Below are 22,352 nucleotides of genomic sequence, written 5' to 3' on the forward strand. Positions count from 1 at the left end.
ACTGCATTAGTCACACAGAGACAGAGGGGAGGGAGGGACAGAGGTACTGCATTAGTCACAGACAGAGGGAGGGAGGGATAGAGGTACTGAAACACTGTACAAATGAAGGGGGCATTAGTCACAGAGACAGAGGTAGGGACGGGGGGGACAGAGAGAGACGGAGGGACAGAGAGAGGCATTCCTCACATTGTAGAACCTGGGTAGCGAGGACCCTCTGGAGGACTTGGCTCCAAACGGCCGGGGGGTGAAGCCGGCAGAGAGGCAGGACGAAGAGCCCTCAGACCGGCGGTATCCCCTGGGGAGAGAGGCAGATGCCCCTCCTCTTCCTCCCGGAGCCCTGGAGCTGTACCTGTAGAGGGGAAGCTCCTGCTGCTGGGGAGCTGAGACATAGCCCGGGGCTCCCACCGAGGTCAGGGACTCTACAGTAGAGAGGAGGGCGTGGTCTGGGATGTCCATGGAGGCAGAGGGGCTGTGGGAGCCGGTACCATTCACCGGGTCAGAGGTAGTTAGAGAAGAACTGGTACCAGTAGTAAGACTGGAGCTAGATCCAGGGAGGGTCGTCGGGATCCCGTTTGAGAGCAAGGAGACGTTGTGGTCTCGTCCAGTGGAGATGAAGAGAGCTGGGCTAGAGATGGTCTGGGCCTGGATCTGGGAGGAGATGAGAGAGGTAGAGTTGGGGAAAGTGGCTAATCCTCCAGCTCCCTCTGGCTCCACAGGTGTCCCCCCTAGGACGATGGGCTCTGATTGGGGCACGGCTCCGGGTCCCTGGAGGGTCACGCTGGGGGCGGTGAAGGGTTCCGACACTCCGGGGCTGTAGGGTAACTCCACAGAGGAGCTGAGGGCCAGCGGAGCTCTGGTGTGGGGTCGGAGCACCAGGGAACCCTCACTTACCGAGGTGGGGGCTCTGGTGTGGGGTCGGAGCTCCAGGGAACCCTCACTTACCGAGGTGGACGGAGAGACCTTGTGGCCATTGCTGCATAGGGACTCCTCATCCTCTTCCCTGTGATATCAGATGAAGAGAGGAAATATATGAATAGTGATGATCATGTCACAGCAGAATGGGCAGGCAGGCATCCACACACACACAGGTACTACTCTAAAGTTATTTAAGTCTGTCTTCCATGTCCGTCCCCTTACCTGTCCTCTTGCAGACTCTTGAATGTCCCGACTGTAATGAGCCCTGCGTTGGCCATCAGGACGATGTTGTCCCTCTCCTGCATCTTCCTCCGCAGGTCACAATTAGACCTGTGCCGCCGGAGCTTCCACTTGGTCAGGTCCTGACAGGAGGGGGGGGGGGGGGGGGGAACACTTAAAACAAGATGAATCATGACAGAGACAAGAACTGCTGTGGAATTCATTTGTAGCGGCAACCATTAACCCAGTGAAGACCTCCAGGGAGTGTGGTTTTTAAACACTTATTAAGAGGTCAGGGTGCCTAGTTCTACCGGTCGGGACGGGACGGGTGCCTAGTTCTACCGGTCGGGAAGGGACGGGTGCCTAGTTCTACCGGTCGGGACGGGACGGGTGCCTAGTTCTACCGGTCGGGACAGGTGCCTAGTTCTACTGGTCAGGACGGTACAGGTAATGGATGCCTGTGTGTGTGGACTCACGTTGTGCCACTTGGCCTCACTCTCGTGGACCCGGGCTCTGACCATCTGCAGTTGGTCTTGGCTCACGGCGCCGGGGCTCAGCTCCATGCCACCCTCAGAAACCTGGCGCACTACTTGCGTAGGCGACGGGAACCGCCTGATGTCATTCAACGATTTGCTCCTGTTGTCGTGAAGAGAGCAAAGGAGATGAGAGAGAGAAGTGAAAGACGAGCGAGAGAGAACACTGCAGATTGATGATCAGGATGTCATCGTATATTACATTGTCCAACATTCCACCAAGCCAGCAGACTGCGCCGAGCCAAGCCAAGCCAGCCAGCCAGCAGACTGCGCCGAGCCAAGCCAAGCTAAAGCCCAGCAGGGTGGGGTGGCATAGAGCCAAGTGAGCCCAGCAGGTGGCGCCGTTAACTCACCATATCCATCCTGGGTTTACCTCCAAGTTTCTACAGGAACCAGAAAAAGACCAGACCACTGTACACTCAGATACATGCCATTTAGCAGAGAAAGAACAGACCACTGTACACTCAGATACATGCCATTTAGCAGAGAAAGAACAGACCACTGTACACTCAGATACATGCCATTTAGCAGATCCATTTATTCAAATCACCTCGCCATTTTTATTTAACCAGGTAGGCTAGTTGAGAACAAGTTCTCATTTGCAACTGCGACCTAGTCAAGATAAAGCAAAGCAGTTCAACACAGAGTTACACACATAAAATAATACAAATATATAATAATTGATGCTTACATTATTATTTTTTCTTCCTCCCCAGCCCTGGTGATACCAGCGGTAACTGAACCCCCAGCCCTGGTGATACCAGCGGTAACTGAACCCCCAGCCCTGGTGATACCAGCGGTAACTGAACCCCCAGCCCTGGTGATACCAGCGGTAACTGAACCCCCAGCCCTGGTGATACCAGCGGTAACTGAACCCCCAGCCCTGGTGATACCAGCGGTAACTGAACCCCCAGCCCTGGTGATACCAGCGGTAACTGAACCCCCAGCCCTGGTGATACCAGCGGTAACTGAACCCCCAGCCCTGGTGATACCAGCGGTAACTGAACCCCCAGCCCTGGTGATACCAGCGGTAACTGAACCCCCAGCCCTGGTGATACCAGCGGTAACTGAACCCCCAGCCCTGGTATTGCGGTAACTGAACCCACAGCCCTGGTATTGCGGTAACTGAACCCACAGCCCTGGTATTGCAGTAACTGAACCCACAGCCCTGGTATTGCAGTAACTGAACCCACAGCCCTGGAATTGCAGTACTGAACCCACAGCCCTGGTATTGCAGTACTGAACCCACCAACAGTAACTAAACCCACAACCCTGGTATTGCCAAATGCCATGGTCTACCAACTGAGCCACACACACAACCACGTAACATACCCGCTCTCTAGAACCCCACTGTAGAAGACCGTAGCAGTGAACACCTAGTGTCACCACGATCCCAGGTTCAGTATCCCGATAGCAGTAAACACTAACGTCACCACGATCCCAGGTTCAGTATCCCGATAGCAGTGAACACCTAGTGTCACCACGATCCCAGGTTCAGTATCCCGATAGCAGTGAACACCTAGTGTCACCACGATCCCAGGTTCAGTATCCCGATAGCAGTGAACACCTAGTGTCACCACGATCCCAGGTTCAGTATCCCGATAGCAGTGAACACTAGTGACGCCACCACGATCCCAGGTTCAGTATCCCGATAGCAGTGAACACTAGTGACGCCACCACGATCCCAGGTTCAGTATCCCGATAGCAGTGAACACTAGTGACGCCACCACGATCCCAGGTTGAGTATCCCGATAGCAGTGAACACTAGTGACGCCGCCACGATCCCAGGTTGAGTATCCCGATAGCAGGGAACACTAGTGTCACCACGATCCCAGGTTCAGTATCCCGATAGCAGATACCATGACAACATCTACCAAAGTCACAGAATGTCACTCGATCCAGAGTGGAGTTCAATATCATTCCAATTAAAATGTTGTAATGTATGCATTAAATCAAGCAATTTGACTTTAGTAACTAAATACATAAAAATGTAATGTATTTTAAAAGTAAATCTCCTTGGATACATCTTGATTTACCCAGGTCCAGTCATAATACAGGGGAATGGATATTCAACAGGAGGGTGTGTGCATTGAGTCATTGAGCTTGATTTACCCAGGTCTAGTCATAATACAGAGGAATGGATATTCAACAGGAGGGTGTGCATTGAGTTATTGAGCTCGTTTTGGCTGATTTCATGAGACTACAGTTTCCCCTTCCGTTTAGGACTTATTTTATTGTACTGATCAACATTTGCATTTAAGAAGCAATATATATTTTATGAAAGTGAGACCTATGACCTCATTCACAGTCTCACAGCCTTCAGTAATGATGATCTTGACTGAGACATTGTGACTATCAGCTTTGTAAAATCAGCAATATTTTGAATCATGGTTTGCATATGATAACAGACAAGGTCCGGTAGTGAATTGATGTTGGTTTCAGCTGTAAGCTAGCAAGTAAAGTTAGCCTACAAAGCTATCGATACCTTACTGCATTGGAAAGTGTTCTAGACATTGTTTTGCGAACATGAAACGGTTTCAACATCTCTACACGGCCGTGTTGAATTATTCAAGTGTGTTAACTTCTGTGCAGGATAAGTGGTGGTGCAGCCCAGACTCAGTGGTTCCTCAGGACAGACTAGAGTCAGTATGAGAGAGGAGCTAACATGACAGGACAGACTCCCAGAGGTTCCTCAGGACAGACTCCCAGAGGTTCCTCAGGACAGACTCCCAGAGGTTCCTCAGGACAGACTCCCAGAGGTTCCTCAGGACAGACTCCCAGAGGTTCCTCAGGACAGACTCCCAGAGGTTCCTCAGGACAGACTCCCAGAGGTTCCTCAGGACAGACTCCCAGAGGTTCCTCAGGACAGACTCCCAGAGGTTCCTCAGGACAGACTCCCAGAGGTTCCTCAGGACAGACTAGCGCTAACAATGAGGAAGTGGAGCAATGCCGGGACATTGGCTGCGCTGATAGACGTCAGACACATTTGATCGAAATACCGAAAGTAACAAATTCTAGTACAGAACACATTTTTCATGTCCTAGTATTTTTTTTTTTTTTTAAACATACCGAAGTTTCAGTATACCGTGCAACACTATTGAAAGCTCTAGTAACAACAAGGACGGAATCCGAACTATCCCAATTCACACCGGGCCGCGACCGACGCAGATCAGCAAAGACAACGTCCAAACCATTCATATTACACGCGGCCGTGACCGACGCTGAACATTCATCACACTAACGCCAAATACTTTTAAAAAAAGACCATTTGGTTTTATTGACCCACTGTTACATTGTTAGTTTGGTACATCACAGTTCAAATCTAAAATCCCATTTCATTTTCTTGGACACTTATTTTGACCAGAAGTCATTATGATTCAAGTCCAACGCTCTAACCACTAGGCTACCCTGCCGACCTGATGCCGTGTGTGGGAGACAGATCGTCATAACTCCAATGTCAACAAAACACCTTTAGCATTAGAAACACTTCTCAATAAAGGCTTCATACAAAATGTTTACAGCCTCATCACTTTGGTAGCACATCTACAGGGCAATATTATTTGCATGATGATTATAGGCAAGCATGTAGCTTACATTTCTTTTAAAGGACTCCAGTCCTGCCCTTCACAGTAGATTAACGGAAGGCTCGGTCCCTGCCTTTATGACAAAGGTGATAAGCTTGACGCAGGTTGTTTAAAAAGCTATAATTGTCACAATGACTTGGTTTAAAAGTAGGCTTGGGTATTTGGATATAGCCACGGGAATTATTTCTGAAATACCGTTAGAACTACTTGAAATTAATACATTTGAATATTAGATCAAGTATAATAATTAGTATAATATTACTTTAACTAAATACCTGCAGTCAACTTGTACAATATGTTAGGAGATAAAGATGGCGTTTGTTTTACCGGTCACAATTGTTCCATTATGAAGCTTACCGATAGTCCCCGGTCATGTGATGTTGAGGTCGGAGCGTTGAGTCTCACTGTTGTGCAGAACGCGCCAGGTGATCTAATTACAGGATGGAATTCACAACTAAATCTTTGCCAGAGATGTAACAAGTTATACGAGGTGTGGGTCTAAAAGCCCACGTTCTATGATAGTACTTAAACATTGCTCAGGGATTCGATCTTGCAACATTTCGGTTACAAGTCCAACGCTCTAACCACTAGGCAAAGGACTATTTGACCGACTCATTCAAGGGTTTTTCTTTATTTGTACTATTTTCTACATTAAGAATAATAGTGAAGACAAAACTATGAATAAATAACACAGAATCATAGTGTCCAAAAAAATAAGTGTTCAACAAATCCATTTTATATTTAGATTCTTCAAAGTAGCCACCCTTTGCCTTGATGACAGCTTTGCACGCTCCTGGCATTCTCTCAACCAGCTTCTTGAGGAATGCTTTTCCAACAGTCTTGAAGGAGTTCCCACATATGCTGAGCAGTTGTTGGCTGCTTTTCCTTCACTCTGCTGTCCAACTCATCCCAAACCATCTCAATTGGGTTGAGGTCTGGTGATTGTAGAGGCCAGGTCATCTGATGCAGCACTCCATCACTCTCCTTCTTGGTCAAATAGCCCTTACACAGCCTGGAGGTGTGTTGAGTCATTGACCTGTTGATAAACAAATGATAGTCCCACTAAGCCCAAACCAGATGGGATGGCGTATAGCTGCAGAATGCTGTGGTAGCCATGCTGCTTATGTGTGCCTTGAATTCTAAATAAACCACTGACAGTATCACCAGCAAAGCAGCCTCACACCATCACACCTCCTCCTCCATGCTTCACGGTGGGAACCACACACCATCACTCCTCCTCCATGCTTCACGGTGGGAACCACACACCATCACGCCTCCTCCTCCATGCTTCGCGGTGGGAACCACACACCATCACGCCTCCTCCTCCTCCATGCTTCACGGTGGGAACCACACACCATCACTCCTCCTCCATGCTTCACGGTGGGAACCACACACCATCACGCCTCCTCCTCCATGCTTCGCGGTGGGAACCACACACCATCACGCCTCCTCCTCCATGCTTCACGGTGGGAACCACACACCATCACACCTCCTCCATGCTTCACGGTGGGAACCACACACCATCACGCCTCCTCCTCCATGCTTCGCGGTGGGAACCACACACCATCACGCCTCCTCCTCCATGCTTCACGGTGGGAACCACACACCATCACGCCTCCTCCATGCTTCACGGTGGGAACCACACACCATCACGCCTCCTCCTCCATGCTTCACGGTGGGAACCACACACACCTCCATGCTTCACGGTGGGAACCACACACCATCAGACCTCCTCCATGCTTCACGGTGGGAACCACACACCATCAAGCCTCCTCCATGCTTCACGGTGGGAACCACACACCATCACGCCTCCTCCATGCTTCACGGTGGGAACCACACACCATCACGCCTCCTTCATGCTTCACGGTGGGAACCACACACCATCACACCTCCTCCTCCATGCTTCATGGTGGGAACCACACACCATCACACCTCCTCCTCCATGCTTCACGGTGGGAACCACACATGCAGAGATCATCCGTTCAAATGCTCTGTGTCTCAGAGACATGGCGGTTGGAACAACAAATTTGGACTCAGATCAATGGACAGATTTTCACCGGTCGTGTTCTTTTGGCCCAAGCAAGTCTTTTATTGGTTTGGCCCCAAGCAAGTCTCTTATTATTGGGGTCCTTTAGTTTAGGTTTCTTTAGAGCAATTCGACCATGAAGGCCTGATTCACAGTCTCCTCTGAACAGTTGATGTTGAGATGTGTCTGTTACTTGAACTCTGAAGCATTTATTTGGGCTGCAATCTGAGGTGTAGTCAACTCTAATGAACTTATCCTGTGCAGCAGAGGTAACTCTGGGTCTTCCTTTCCTGTGGCGGACCTCATGAGAGCTAGTTTCATCACAGAGCATGATGGTTTTTGCGACTGCACATGAAGAAACGTTCAAAGTTCTTGAAATGTTCCGTATTGGCTGACCTTCGTATCTTAAAGTAATGGACTGTTGTTTCTCTTTGCTTATTTGAGCTGTTCGTCATAATATGGACTTGGTCTTTTAGCCCTATTTGGCATCTTCTGTATACCATCCCTACCTTGTCACAACACAACTGATTGGCTCAAATGCATTAAAAGGAAAGAAATTACACTAATTAACGTAAGTCACAGCTGTTAATTGAAATGCATTCCAGGTGAATACCCCATAAAACTGGTTGAGAGAATGCCAAGAGTGTAAAGCTGTCAAGGCAAAGGGTGGCTACTTTGAAGAATCACAAATATAATTTTAATTTGTTTAACACTTTGCTTACTACATGATTCCATGTGTTATTTCATCGTTTGTCTTTACTATTATTATACAATATAACAAATAGTAAAAAATTTAAAAAACCTTGAATGAGTAAGTGTCCAAACTTATGACTGGTACTGTATATCAACATATCTAATTACTTTATTCTTGCTGCGTAACTACTAAATTTAAATTAAATTAAAAGACAAACTGTGTAGAAAGTACACAAGCGAAAGCTGTAAATATGAGGTTATTTTTTATCCTCCAAAAGGCCTCTATTTTTAAGTTTTAAAATAAAGTTAAACGTCTAAAATGCTCTGGTTAGCTAATTTAGTAGCTAGTTAGCTACCTACCTAGCTAAGTGGTTAGCTAATTTAATAGCTAGTTAGCTACCTACCTAGCTAAGTGGTTAGCTAATTTAATAGCTAGTTAGCTACCTACCTAGCTAAGTGGTTAGCTAATTTAATAGCTAGTTAGCTACCTACCTAGCTAAGTGGTTAGCTAATTTAATAGCTAGTTAGCTACCTACCTAGCTAAGTGGTTAGCTAATTTAATAGCTAGTTAGCTAACCACTTAGCTAGGTAGGTAGCTAATTTAATAGCTAGTCTACTATTTGCTTTGTGCGTGCAGCAAAGTGAGAAGCATTTTTTTTTAATTACTTGTAGAACTTCAATAGTTGGGATGTCTGTCCAGCAAATAGATTAAGTCTGAGACAATAAAAATGTTTGCAATGCGTCCGTTAGCATTCTCTATGGGATTTTACATGTAGTTGTTAGCATTGCTAACCTTCGGGTTACAGAGGCTCAGTGGAGTTTGAAAATGGCAGCCCTTGTGTTCAGTGCCGGTATTACTGAATCTCTCAGGATGGATCAAGGTCGGTATGAAGACATGACAATCTGGATACCACACAAGCCTAGTTTAAAATCTACTCCTTCGGAAATAGTTCATTTTCGGTTGCACAAAGCACTGAACTGGGATACAGGGGTGAAGGTGCAGTCGGGATGGGAGTGGCTGGGGGAGGGAGGGAGGGAGGGAGGGAGGGAGGGAGGGAGGGAGGGAGGGAGGGAGGGAGGGAGGGAGGGAGGGAGGGAGGGAGGGAGGGAGGGAGGGAGGGAGGGAGGGAGGGAGGGAGGGAGGGAGGGAGGGAGGGAGGGAGGGAGGGAGGGAGGTGGCTGGAGGGAGGTGGCTGGAGGGAGGTGGCTGGAGGGAGGGGGGTGGCTGGAGGGAGGGGGTGCAGACAAGACAGGAACAACGAGCCAGGGAGTGATGTCACAGCCTGAATCATCCTGAAGAACCTGTTGTTGTCTTTCAGCTACAAACAGGAGAGAAGAGGGGAAGGAGAGAGACGGAAAGGGATGAAACTGAGGAAGAGAGGAGATTAACAGGGCAAGATCAACAGAAAGGTAAACAGGAAGTTGCGCCCAAACAAAAATGGAAATTCCTAAATGTTGAGAGAATGAACTGACATGGTGAAAAGAGAAAAGCGTTGATGTAAAAGTTTGGGGATTCTGGTTCTCACACAAGAGTTGAACACCAAATGTCAACATCAAGCATTATCCAAACCCAGCTTAAGTCGAACCCAGCCATGGCACAAAACCCACATCTACCTGTACCAGGGTTAGGGATAGAGTCAGGATTATTCAAACCCAGTTCCTGTACCAGGGTTAGGGATAGAGTCAGGATTATTCAAACCCAGTTCCTGTACCAGGGTTAGGGATAGAGTCAGGATTATTCAAACCCAGTTCCTGTACCAGGGTTAGGGATAGAGTCAGGATTATTCAAACCCAGTTCCTGTACCAGGGTTAGGGATAGAGTCAGGATTATTCAAACCCAGTTCCTGTACCAGGGTTAGGGATAGAGTCAGGATTATTCAAACCCAGTTCCTGTACCAGGGTTAGGGATAGAGTCAGGATTATTCAAACCCAGTCATGACCCAGTTCCTGTACCAGGGTTAGGGATAGTCAGGATTATTCAAACCCAGTTCCTGTACCAGGGTTAGGGATAGAGTTAGGATTATTCAAACCCAGTCATGACCCAGTTCCTGTACCAGGGTTAGGGATAGAGTTAGGATTATTCAAACCCAGCCACATCCCACAGTAACGGGACAGATCCAGACCTGAATCTGTACATCTTGTGGTACCAGGGTCTCCTCTGAGAGCCCAGCCTGATGGTCCTGACGTGCACCTCCTCCTCGGGAGTCCAATAGCGGGGAAGGAAGCGGTTGTAGCCAGGGTTGGAGGTCGTCTGGTGGAGGGCTAGTTCCAACCGCCGAGCGTACAGATCATCTTTGACAGGGTCAGGATCCTCTCGCCCCTCCTCAGAGTCTTCCTCACACAGCTCCATCAGGAGGAGTTCCTCGTCGATGGAGCGCTCCACCTCGGAGAAGAGGGTGGGGGTGATGGAAGATGGGGGGTCGTGGAACGGGTTGGGAGGGAACGGAGACGCTGCAGTACTGCTGCTGTTGAACCAGAGGACAGACCGGGACAGCCGTCCGTGTTAACAGTGGACATTCCCAATACAAAACACAGCGAGTCCCTTACAGCGAGGCGTCGAGTAAAGAGTTAGGAGCACTGGTCACACAACGCTGTGGAACTGCTGCTAACCAGAGACGTTATAGTAGACGTCAACACTCTGAGGTGGACAATACGCCAACTAAACACCGTCACAAGCACCCGGGGCTTCGGGTAGAGTTAGGAGCAGCCACACCTTTCACAGTTCAACACTACATACCCATGTTGAGCACGACCAGGGTTAGTGGAAAACAGCAGCTAGCTCTGTTCCAGGAATGTCATGGAAACAGGCAAACTACTTCATCGTATTTCACCAAAGTTGTTTGTTTGAGCCTAAAGGGTACAAAGACAGTCCCAGAGTAAACAAACCACCTGTGGCAGTTGAAGAAAATGAAATGTCAGTAATCCAGACAAACGTCAAGCCTCACGCTAGTAGTTTTATTAGCCGTTAGCTTGATGACAGGACTGGCCTCATGCTAGTTGTTTCAGTAGCTGTTAGCTTGATGACAGGACCGGCCTCATGCTAGTTGTTTCAGTAGCTGTTAGCTTGATGACAGGACCGGCCTCATGCTAGTTGTTTCAGAAGCCGTTAGCGTGATGACAATCACAACCCTGATATAAAGCCATTAAACACGAACGCCTCTCTCTCTGTCTGACCTGGGAGAGAACACTGCTGTGTGTCTGGGAGGGGAGTCAATCCTAAACAGGCGAGGGCTTCCTGTCCACAGCCTCAACGTGCCCGGTGGGCTCATGGGTACCGCAAAATTTGTGGGCGTGGCTGGTGAAGGGGAGCGGAACCGTCGACTGGCCAGGTCGTCCGCGACGACGTCAGGCTGGGGCCGGTCGGCGTCCGAGTCGCTGTCGCTATGGTAAGCAAATCAGCAATCAGAGTTAGGTCAACAACATGAGGTTCGTAATGTGACAATGTTTTTTTTTTCTTCTCTTTTTAAACAGTTGATTCCAACTTCCTGGAATGTAGAAAACACAACGACGTGTATTACATCAGCACACGTTGGCGTGTATTACATCAGCACACGTTGGCGTGTATTACATCAGCACACGTTGATGTGTATTACATCAGCACGTAGACACCTACACAACGATGTGTATTACATCAGCACATAGACACCTACACAACGATGTGTATTACATCAGCACGTAGACACCTACACAACGGAGCTGAATAGAAACCTCCACATCATGCAAATTCAACGAGCAGAAAACTAAACGTGGTACTCAGGTAAAGCAACTAACTAAACGAAGATGAACAATTATTCTTTAAAACAGTCATTGGGTATGACATCACAGTACCTGGTGAGGGGGCTCGGGAGGCAGCCCTTAATTCGGTTTTCCTCATGTTTCTTCCTCTGGAAGGGTGCAGGTACGTTGCCCCAGTTCCTCAGTCCCGATTCTCTGCCTTCGGCCGCCTTCATCCTAAAAGAGTTCTCCGCCTCCACGTCACTGCTGGAGTCTGGGGAGAGGAGAGGGAGAGAGAGGAGCTCACAGACCAGTACGAGTCCAACAGAGAGAAGGCAACAGACCTAGACAGCCATCAGAGAGAAGGCAACGAACCTAGACAGCCGTCAGAGAGAAGGCAACGAACCTAGACAGCCGTCAGAGAGAAGGCAACGAACCTAGACAGCCAACGGTGGAGCGGCTTTAGGGAGCATCCCTAACAGAGTCCCAAATGGAGCCCTATTCCCTACGTAGTGCACTACTAATAGGGCTCTGGTTTATAGTAGTACACTACATAGGGAATAGGGCTCTAGTCTATAGTAGTGCACTGCGTAGGGAATAGGGCTCTAGTCTATAGTAGTGCACTACGTAGGGAATAGGGCTCTAGTCTATAGTAGTGCACTACGTAGGGAATAGGGCTCTAGTCTATAGTAGTGCACTACGTAGGGAATAGGGCTCTAGTCTATAGTAGTGCACTGCGTAGGGAATAGGGTGTCTCTAGCGTCCTGCCTCTGGCCCGCTCCTGGCATGAGACATGTCCATTATCAGACCCGTGTGGAACCAGATGGAATTTCTCACAGAGGAGAGAGCTGGCAGGACGGGGGGCAGGGAAAGGCTGTGGCCGTAAGCACGTCCTTCTCTGAGAGGAACGACATTCCTGATAGTGACTACTAATATTGTGACCGTTAACTTTGGATTCTGTTGGTAGCGTATTTTTGTATCGACCGGTAACTCCCCACATCCTGCGTTGACCATATTCTGACTAAAAACCAGCCAACGCTGTCGACTATAACAACATATTCCAGTCGTTACCCTCGCTGCCGGCCCTCAGGATGGAGTCAGAGATGCAGCTGAGGGTACGGGACTCTGCCGAGTCAAAGCTCAGGGCCGAGGTAAAGCTCTCTACGGAGTCCTCTCTGCTGTAGCCGGGTGTCTGGGACCGGGTTAGAGGCAGCAGCTCATCATCCCTCTCTGGGTAGATCACATCACTGTAGTCCCTGTCTGTTACACTGCCTCTGGGGGTTTCTTCTAGAGCCTGGGACACACGGGGGGGACACACGACGGACACACGGGGGGGACACACGACGGACACACGGGGGGGACACACGACGGACACACGGGGGGGACACACGACGGACACACGGGGGGGACACACGGGGGGGACACACGACGGACACACGGGGGGGACACACGACGGACACACGGGGGGGACACACGACGGACACACGGGGGGGACACACATTTTTATTTAGCTTTAGCTTTGAGTTGGCACATTTATAAATATCCATTGGTTCAGTTGAAAAGGGCTAAGTACATTTATTAGCCCCAGGTGTGGGGTACAGACAGAGATAAACCCAGGGGGTTCAGGTGTGGGGTACAGACAGAGATAAACCCAGGGGGTTCAGGTGTGGGGTACAGACAGAGATAAACCCAGTGGGTTCAGGTGTGGGGTACAGACAGAGATAAACCCAGTGGGTTCAGGTGTAGGGTACAGACCGAGATAAACCCAGTGGGTTCAGGTGTGGGGTACAGACAGAGATAAACCCAGTGGGTTCAGGTGTGGGGTACAGACAGAGATAAACCCAGTGGGTTCAGGTGTGGGGTACAGACAGAGATAAACCCAGTGGGTTCAGGTGTGGGGTACAGACAGAGATAAACCCAGTGGGTTCAGGTGTGGGGTACAGACAGAGATAAACCCAGTGGGTTCAGGTGTGGGGTACAGACAGAGATAAACCCAGGGGGTTCAGGTGTGGGGTACAGACCGAGATAAACCCAGTGGGTTCAGGTGTGGGGTACAGACCGAGATAAACCCAGTGGGTTCAGGTGTGGGGTACAGACCGAGATAAACCCAGTGGGTTCAGGTGTGGGGTACAGACCGAGATAAACCCAGTGGGTTCAGGTGTGGGGTACAGACCGAGATAAACCCAGTGGGTTCAGGTGTGGGGTACAGACCGAGATAAACCCAGTGGGTTCAGGTGTGGGGTACAGACCGAGATAAACCCAGTGGGTTCAGGTGTGGGGTACAGACCGAGATAAACCCAGTGGGTTCAGGTGTGGGGTACAGACCGAGATAAACCCAGTGGGTTCAGGTGTGGGGTACAGACCGAGATAAACCCAGTGGGTTCAGGTCTGGGGTACAGACAGAGATAAACCCAGGGGGTTCAGGTCTGGGGTACAGACAGAGATAAACCCAGTGGGTTCAGGTCTGGGGTACAGACAGAGATAAACCCAGGGGGTTCAGGTGTGGGGTACAGACAGAGATAAACCCAGTGGGTTCAGGTGTGGGGTACAGACAGAGATAAACCCAGGGGGTTCAGGTGTGGGGTACAGACAGAGATAAACCCAGGGGGTTCAGGTGTGGGGTACAGACAGAGATAAACCCAGGGGGTTCAGGTGTGGGGTACAGACCGATAAACCCAGGGGGTTCAGGTGTGGGGTACAGACAGAGATAAACCCAGGGGGTTCAGGTCTGGGGTACAGACAGAGATAAACCCAGGGGGTTCAGGTCTGGGGTACAGACAGATGAGCAGTACCACACCATAGAGCTAAGTGGTCCCTAGAAGGTGAGGGTTAACCTTGCGTTACCTTGGACAGAGCGATGCCCAGTAGTCCCTAGAAGGCCATGAGGTTGAGCTGAGGGTTAAGGTGAGGGAGCGTGTTACCTTGGACAGAGCGATGCCCAGTAGTCCCTAGAAGGCCATGAGGTTGAGCTGAGGGAGCGTGTTACCTTGGACAGAGCGATGCCCAGTAGTCCCTAGAAGGCCATGAGGTTGAGCTGAGGGTTAAGGTGAGGGAGCGCGTTACCTTGGACAGAGCGATGCCCAGTAGTCCCTAGAAGGCCATGAGGTTGAGCTGAGGGTTAAGGTGAGGGAGCGCGTTACCTTGGACAGAGCGATGCCCAGTGGTCCCTAGAAGGCCATGAGGTTGAGCTGAGGGTTAAGGTGAGGGAGCGCGTTACCTTGGACAGAGCGATGCCCAGTGGTCCCTAGAAGGCCATGAGGTTGAGCTGAGGGTTAAGGTGAGGGAGCGCGTTACCTTGGACAGAGCGATGCCCAGTGGTCCCTAGAAGGCCATGAGGTTGAGCTGAGGGTTAAGGTGAGGGAGCGCGTTACCTTGGACAGAGCGATGCCCAGTGGTCCCTAGAAGGCCATGAGGTTGAGCTGAGGGTTAAGGTGAGGGAGCGCGTTACCTTGGACAGAGCGATGCCCAGTGGTCCCTAGAAGGCCATGAGGTTGAGCTGAGGGTTAAGGTGAGGGAGCGCGTTACCTTGGACAGAGCGATGCCCAGTAGTCCCTCGAACGCTCTGAGGTTGAGCTGAGGGCCAGAGTAGAAGGGATCCGCCTGGGCCTTCCGACCCAGCCAGTAGATGGTGATTAGAACCTGGAGGAGAGATCACTGCTTTGGGTAGGAACTTTATCCTTCATCATTATGTAGAGGACAGGCCGCTCCCCGTCACGACAGACTAGACAGTCGCAGCAGGGCCGCTCCCCGTCACGACAGACTAGACTAGACAGTCGCAGCAGGGCCGCTCCCCGTCACGACAGACTAGACTAGACAGTCGCAGCAGGGCCGCTCCCCGTCACGACAGACTAGACAGTCGCAGCAGGGCCGCTCCCTGTAGACTAGAGAACAGTCGCAGCAGGGCCGCTCCCTGTAGACTAGAGAACAGTCGCAGCAGGGCCGCTCCCTGTAGACTAGAGAACAGTCGCAGCAGGGCTGCTCCCTGTAGACTAGAGAACAGTCGCAGCAGGTGAACACAATCACAGGACACATCCACTCCCCGTAGACTAGAGGACAATACCTTTCAGTGAACACAATCACAGGACACATCCACTCCCCGTAGACTAGAGGACAATACCTTTCAGTGAACACAATCACAGGACACATCCACTCCCCGTAGACTAGAGGACAATACCTTTCAGTGAACACAATCACAGGACACATCCACTCCCCGTAGACTAGAGGACAATACCTTTCAGTGAACACAATCACAGGACACATCCACTCCCCGTAGACTAGAGGACAATACCTTTCAGTGAACACAATCACAGGACACATCCACTCCCCGTAGACTAGAGGACAATACCTTTCAGTGAACACAATCACAGGACACATCCACTCCCCGTAGACTAGAGGACAATACCTTTCAGTGAACACAATCACAGGACACATCCACTCCCCGTAGACTAGAGGACAATACCTTTCAGTGAACACAATCACAGGACACATCCACTCCCCGTAGACTAGAGGACAATACCTTTCAGTGAACACAATCACAGGACACATCCACTCCCCGTAGACTAGAGGACAATACCTTTCAGTGAACACAATCACAGGACACATCCACTCCCCGTAGACTAGAGGACAATACCTTTCAGTGAACACAATCACAGGACACATCCACTCCCCGTAGACTAGAGGACAATACCTTTCAGTGAACACAATCACAGGACACATCCACTCCCCGTAGACTAGAGGACAATACCTTTCAGTGAACACAATCACAGGACACATCCACTCCCCGTAGACTAGAGGACAATACCTTTCAGTGAACACAATCACAGGACACATCCACTCCCCGTAGACTAGAGGACAATACCTTTCAGTGAACACAATCACAGGACACATCCACTCCCCGTAGACTAGAGGACAATACCTTTCAGTGAACACAATCACAGGACACATCCACTTACGTTTTTCAGCCTCCTTTTGCTCTCTGCACACCTGAGAAGAAAATGAGATCTTAGTTCGAACAAAGACACACTGACTAACGTTTACCCATGGCTTCTCACTAACAAAAAGGTCATCTATTATGGACAGTCTATAAAATATTATTCTGTTTAAATAGTCACTCTGATAGGACTCATGTGAAACACCATACTGTGGACAACTCATCTAGCCACAGGATTTAGCTGCCAAGTCAAACAACCCACTATCAACACCATGCAATCAGAGATAACACAGAACTGGCTGTATAACCCGATATACACAACCACACAGGCCAGTGTGCAGCATGTCATTAGTGAGTCCAGTCCGTGTACACTAACGTTCCAACCAGTGAGACGCTGGCCAAGAAATACATTAAACACAGTCTATACATCAACAGGCACCGTCTACTAAACAGCCCCTCCAACAGGCACCGTCTAACTAACAGGCACCGTCTACTAAACAGCCCCTCCAACAGGCACCGTCTAACCGAACAGGCACCGTCTAACCGACAGGCACCGTCTAACCGACAGGCACCGTCTAACCGACAGGCACCGTCTAACCGACAGGCACCGTCTAACCGACAGGCACCGTCTAACCGACAGGCACCGTCTAACCGACAGGCACCGTCTAACCGACAGGCACCGTCTAACCGACAGGCACCATCTAACCCACAGGCACCGTCTAACCCACAGGCACCGTCTAACCAACAGGCACCGTCTAACCAACAGGCACCGTCTAACCAACAGGCACCGTCTAACCAACAGGCACCGTCTAACCAACAGGCACCGTCTAACCAACAGGCACCGTCTAACCAACAGGCACCGTCTAACCAACAGGCACCGTCTAACCAACAGGCACCGTCTAACCAACAGGCACCGTCTAACCAACAGGCACCGTCTAACCAACAGGCACCGTCTAACCAACAGGCACCGTCTAACCCAACAGGCACCGTCTAACCAACAGGCACCGTCTAACCAACAGGCACCGTCTAACCAACAGGCACCGTCTAACCAACAGGCACCGTCTAACCAACAGGCACCGTCTAACCAACAGGCACCGTCTAACCAACAGGCACCGTCTAACCAACAGGCACCGTCTAACCAACAGGCACCGTCTAACCGAACAGGCACCGTCTAACCAACAGGCACCGTCTAACCAACAGGCACCGTCTAACCGTATTAATCCTTCACTTCCATTTGTTCTACAAATAATAAAATATATATTGACCAAATAAAAGGCGTTTTACCTGAGTGTAGCGCGTGTGGACAGGTCTTGCAGGTCTCCAGGATGAAACAGCTGAGCCTCGTGTAGACCGAGTGTACCACACGCTCTCAGAAACACATTCACATTGTCCTGGAGGAGAGAGTATGTAGAGGGGAGGGGCAGAGAGGGGAGGGGCAGAGAGGGGAGGGGCAGAGAGGGGAGGGGCAGAGAGGGGAGGGGCAGAGAGGGGAGGGGCAGAGAGGGGAGGGGCAGAGAGGGGAGGGGCAGAGAGGGGAGGGGCAGAGAGGGGAGGGGCAGAGAGGGGAGGGGCAGAGAGGGGAGGGGCAGAGAGGGGAGGGGCAGAGAGGGGAGTAACCATACAGAACAATCAGAAGGCTTGGCCTAAGGATGATCATGTGACTGGTGGGAGGAGTCTCTTAATAGCTTTCCAGGATCCTTTCCAAACAAGTGGAACCTTGACAGTTTGACCAGCCTCTGAACCAAATGTGTTGAGCTGCCCCACTCAGCCTGACTGCCCCACTCAGCCTGACTGCCCCACTCAGCCTGACTGCCCCACTCAGCCTGACTGCCCCACTCAGCCTGACTGCCCCACTCAGCCTGACTGCCCCACTCAGCCTGACTGCCCCACTCAGCCTGACTGCCCCACTCAGCCTGACTGCCCCACTCAGCCTGACTGCCCCACTCAGCCTGACTGCCCCACTCAGCCTGACTGCCCCACTCAGCCTGACTGCCCCACTCAGCCTGGTCATATTCATCACATCACTAGATCCTTAGACAGTTTCAGATCTGTCACACTAAGCAGGAACCGCCGAGCGACAAGCAGGAAACCACAGAGGACGACTTCCTGAAAGACCCGGGTCGTCTAACTACTGTCACCCTGGCAGACAAGAGATCCCTCTGCCTTCTCATATGAAATGTAGAATGGCTACACGCAGTGAACTCACCAGTCCGGCCATTGGAGTAGACAGCGTGTTCACTCTCTTAATAAGGCCTGGTTTCAACTGGTTGATTAGACTGAGAAAGGGAGGGACAGAGGGAAGAACAGACGAGTTAGACAGCATGTTAGACAGGACCTGGTATTTAAACCACTAAGGTGTTTATAGAACCACAGCCTATGGGATTCATTACTACTGGCAGAGCAGGACTCCATTCTCCAGATATATACACTACAGTTCCCATAATACTCACTGGCAGAGCAGGACTCCATTATCCAGATATAGACACTACAGTTCCCATAATACTCACTGGCAGAGCAGGACTCCATTATCCAGATATAGACACTACAGTTCCCATAATACTCACTGGCAGAGCAGGACTCCATTCTCCAGATATATACACTACAGTTCCCATAATACTCACTGGCAGAGCAGGACTCCATTCTCCAGATATATACACTACAGTTCCCATAATACTCACTGGCAGAGCAGGACTCCATTCTCCAGATATATACACTACAGTTCCCATAATACTCACTGGCAGAGCAGGACTCCATTCTCCAGAGCAGAGCGGAAGTTGTTGCTTCCGAATGATTTATTTGTCACTTCCTATATACAGGAAGAGGAAAGAACACAATACCACGGTCACATCTTAGATAAACTAACAAACAAACATGCAAGTGTCATTTTATTTTACTAAATGTCCTCTTGGATCACAGATTATGATCTATACTTACCTAGTGCATAATTATGTTAGTTTTTTTTATCAGATTTTTCATTTTACCACAATTTATTATTAAATTCTCATTGCTGCTACAGTCCAAGAAGTAATAGACAAATCAATGCTTCATTTAAACATGGCTCCTTATGAAAAGGTCTGAGACAACAGGAAAATGATATAGCCAAGCGGGGGAAAAGGGGGGGTGTTGGAAAACAAGAAGCCCAGTCTGAGAACTCATCTGTTCCCCAGAAAACCTTAAAATTGTAAATTAGAATGTTCTTTATTTAACTTAACTGACTCGGCTCGTTAAATTGAAGGTAAAAAAACTAAACAGTTACATCTACTACTCCTCTAGATGATGCATCATGGGTAATAAAAGTGTATATTTAAAAACTGATGGGAGTTTTTACAGGAACTGAAGTGTTATGGTAATGAGATGTCTACAGACCAGTGTTTGAACGTAGTAGTTTCATGTAGAATTCAACTACACTGAACAAAAATATTAAAAACATGTCATGTGTCCCACGTCTCACGAGCTGAAATAAAACATCTCTCAAATTGTGTCCATCCCTGTTAGTGAGTATTTTAAACCCGTCAAGATAATCCATCCAGCTGACAGGTGTGGCACATCAAGATGATTAAACAGCATGATCATTACACAGGTGCACCTTGTGCTGGGGGCAATAAAAGGACACAAACATTTGCAGTTTTGTCGCACAACACCACAATTCCCCATCTGAATGGTGCCGGGCACTGTTCCCCCATCTGAATGGCGCCGGGCACTGTTCCCCCATCTGAATGGCGCCGGGCACTGTTCCCCCATCTGAATGGCGCCGGGCACTGTTCCCCCATCTGAATGGCGCCGGGCACTGTTCCCCCATCTGAATGGCGCCGGGCACTGTTCCCCCATCTGAATGGCGCCGGGCACTGTTCCCCCATCTGAATGGCGCCGGGCACTGTTCCCCCATCTGAATGGCGCTGGCACTGTTCCCCCATCTGAATGGCGCTGGGCACTGTTCCCCCATCTGAATGGCGCTGGGCACTGTTCCCCCATCTGAATGGCGCTGGGCACTGTTCCCCCATCTGAATGGCGCTGGCACTGTTCCCCCATCTGAATGGTGCTGGGTCACATCACATGGCCAGCTGGGGTCTGCTGGGCTCAAGCCTATGGGACACTGTTGCCCATCCCCTACCCTACACCTCTCCCTGTCCCCTACACCTCTCCCTGTCCCCTACACCTCTCCCTGTCCCCTACACCTCTCCCTGTCCCCTACACCTCTCCCTGTCCCCTACACCTCTCCCTGTCCCCTACACCTCTCCCTGTCCCCTACACCTCTCCCTGTCCCCTACACCTCTCCCTGTCCCCTACACCTCTCCCTGTCCCCTACACCTCTCCCTGTCCCCTACACCTCTCCCTGTCCCCTACACCTCGTGCCCCTCTCCTCTACCTCTGAGAGGGAACAGAACGCAGCCTGCCACCTCTCTGGAGCTCAACACTGCCACTGTCCGATGAGGAAAACCATATGAGCCGTGGTAAAGTTGATATAAAATGTGATGATTCAAAATGCAAAACGGCACATCTCAAAAAGAACAAAGAGACGTGCATGACGTCATCCACTCCCAACAGCACAGATCACCCCCAGGGTTCTATTTGCAAAACGGTGAAGTAACCGGTGTTCTTTTATACGTGTATTGATCTGTGCGCTATAAAGCGTATATGACCGCACTCTTAAAACTGAACACGTTGACACGCAGTTCCACAGTGGCTTCCACTGTCAACATCGTCACCAATTATTTGCATTTACAGGATTATATCACATTTTTTACGTGTCATTAAGTGATGTTATGGTCATCATAAACCAGTAGATTTAATGAGTGAGCCTCTTGTCTGTATAATGCATCACGTGGAACAATTACCCAAAACGTAATTAGATAATGAATAAGACAGGTCTAAGTTTGGGAACAATGAACTTTCCTCTTAAAAAGTGTGAGACACCAATGACGTAAAGCTCTGTAGGCTGCCGTAGTCTTATCAAAAACATTTACCTGGATATATATAGTTCGTCACATCAACCCAATCACGGATCAAACGAGATGTTTTCGACGTGGTTATAAATTCATTATCTCCAACCTACCTCCATCCACCGTTGAGCCTCAGTGAAGGCGTCTTCACAGGTCACACTGGTCTGTTCTCGCCACTCCATCTTACCACAGAGGCCTCAAACAGACAAGGGACTTGTATTCTAGTTGAAAGAGAAGAAGGCAAGGTCCTTATTGATATCGTTATGCCTCCCCTAAATACACCACTAACAGCTTCAATTAAAGCATTTCCCCTGTCGACTAGGACACAATTATCCAGCGATGACGGTATTGTAAAAAAAAATGTGTTACCTGCGTCAAACTTCAGCTGCGATACTTGAAAGTCTAAACTCTGCTCACCGGAGAACGATTCCCGTTAATTGACTTCCGCGCGTCTCGCAAAGGGGTCACTTGATACCAAACATTATTGACACGTGCGATAAACTAAAGTGGGCGTTTCCTGATGTTTGAAACGTCATCCTGTTCTGCAGCTGACAGTGTTTCTCTTTACTGAACACCAGGGGGCGTCACGGAGTCATAACGCGGCCTTCGCTGCTCACGTCGCTGTCTTCAGTGAACGAGAAGGAGTTCCACTAAATAACACAGCCACAAAGTCAGATTCCACAGCCACAAAGTCAAAATATGGCTACAAAAATGTGCTTTTTGGGTCTTCATCTGAGGTTTGGGTTATGCATAAGGTAAGCAGGGTGGTTAGGGGTAGGTTAGGAGTAAGTTTAAAAT

At 49.7% G+C, this 22,352-nt stretch overlaps 1 protein-coding gene across 18 annotated transcripts in view; it reads right to left on the minus strand.

Annotated features, from left to right (window-relative positions):
- The window catches only part of LOC116371875 (LIM domain only protein 7), a 49,548-nt gene that overhangs the window by 26,979 nt on the left and 217 nt on the right, over positions 1-22,352 (minus strand). For 11 of the 18 annotated variants that reach the window (XR_004209052.1, XM_031821000.1, XM_031820995.1 and 8 more), the window contains exons 1-13: positions 21,924-22,352; positions 21,668-21,775; positions 19,350-19,420; positions 18,821-18,890; positions 17,899-18,005; positions 16,637-16,667; positions 15,210-15,323; positions 12,756-12,978; positions 11,799-11,958; positions 2,021-2,050; positions 1,611-1,770; positions 1,138-1,277; positions 187-1,000 (exon numbers count right to left, since the gene is read on the minus strand). The exon at positions 21,924-22,352 is cut by the window's right edge and continues 217 nt beyond it. Coding sequence is in view for 17 of the 18 variants with exons in the window: in XM_031821000.1 (XP_031676860.1) it covers positions 187-1,000; positions 1,138-1,277; positions 1,611-1,770; positions 2,021-2,050; positions 11,799-11,958; positions 12,756-12,978; positions 15,210-15,323; positions 16,637-16,667; positions 17,899-18,005; positions 18,821-18,890; positions 19,350-19,420; positions 21,668-21,736 (1,989 nt within the window). In the remaining variant the exon portion in view is untranslated. The other 7 variants (XM_031821008.1, XM_031821006.1, XM_031821002.1 and 4 more) reach the window with 5 other exon arrangements.

Source organism: Oncorhynchus kisutch, unplaced genomic scaffold (assembly GCF_002021735.2).
Source record: "Oncorhynchus kisutch isolate 150728-3 unplaced genomic scaffold, Okis_V2 scaffold3811, whole genome shotgun sequence".
In the NCBI taxonomy this organism is placed as follows: domain Eukaryota; kingdom Metazoa; phylum Chordata; class Actinopteri; order Salmoniformes; family Salmonidae; genus Oncorhynchus; species Oncorhynchus kisutch.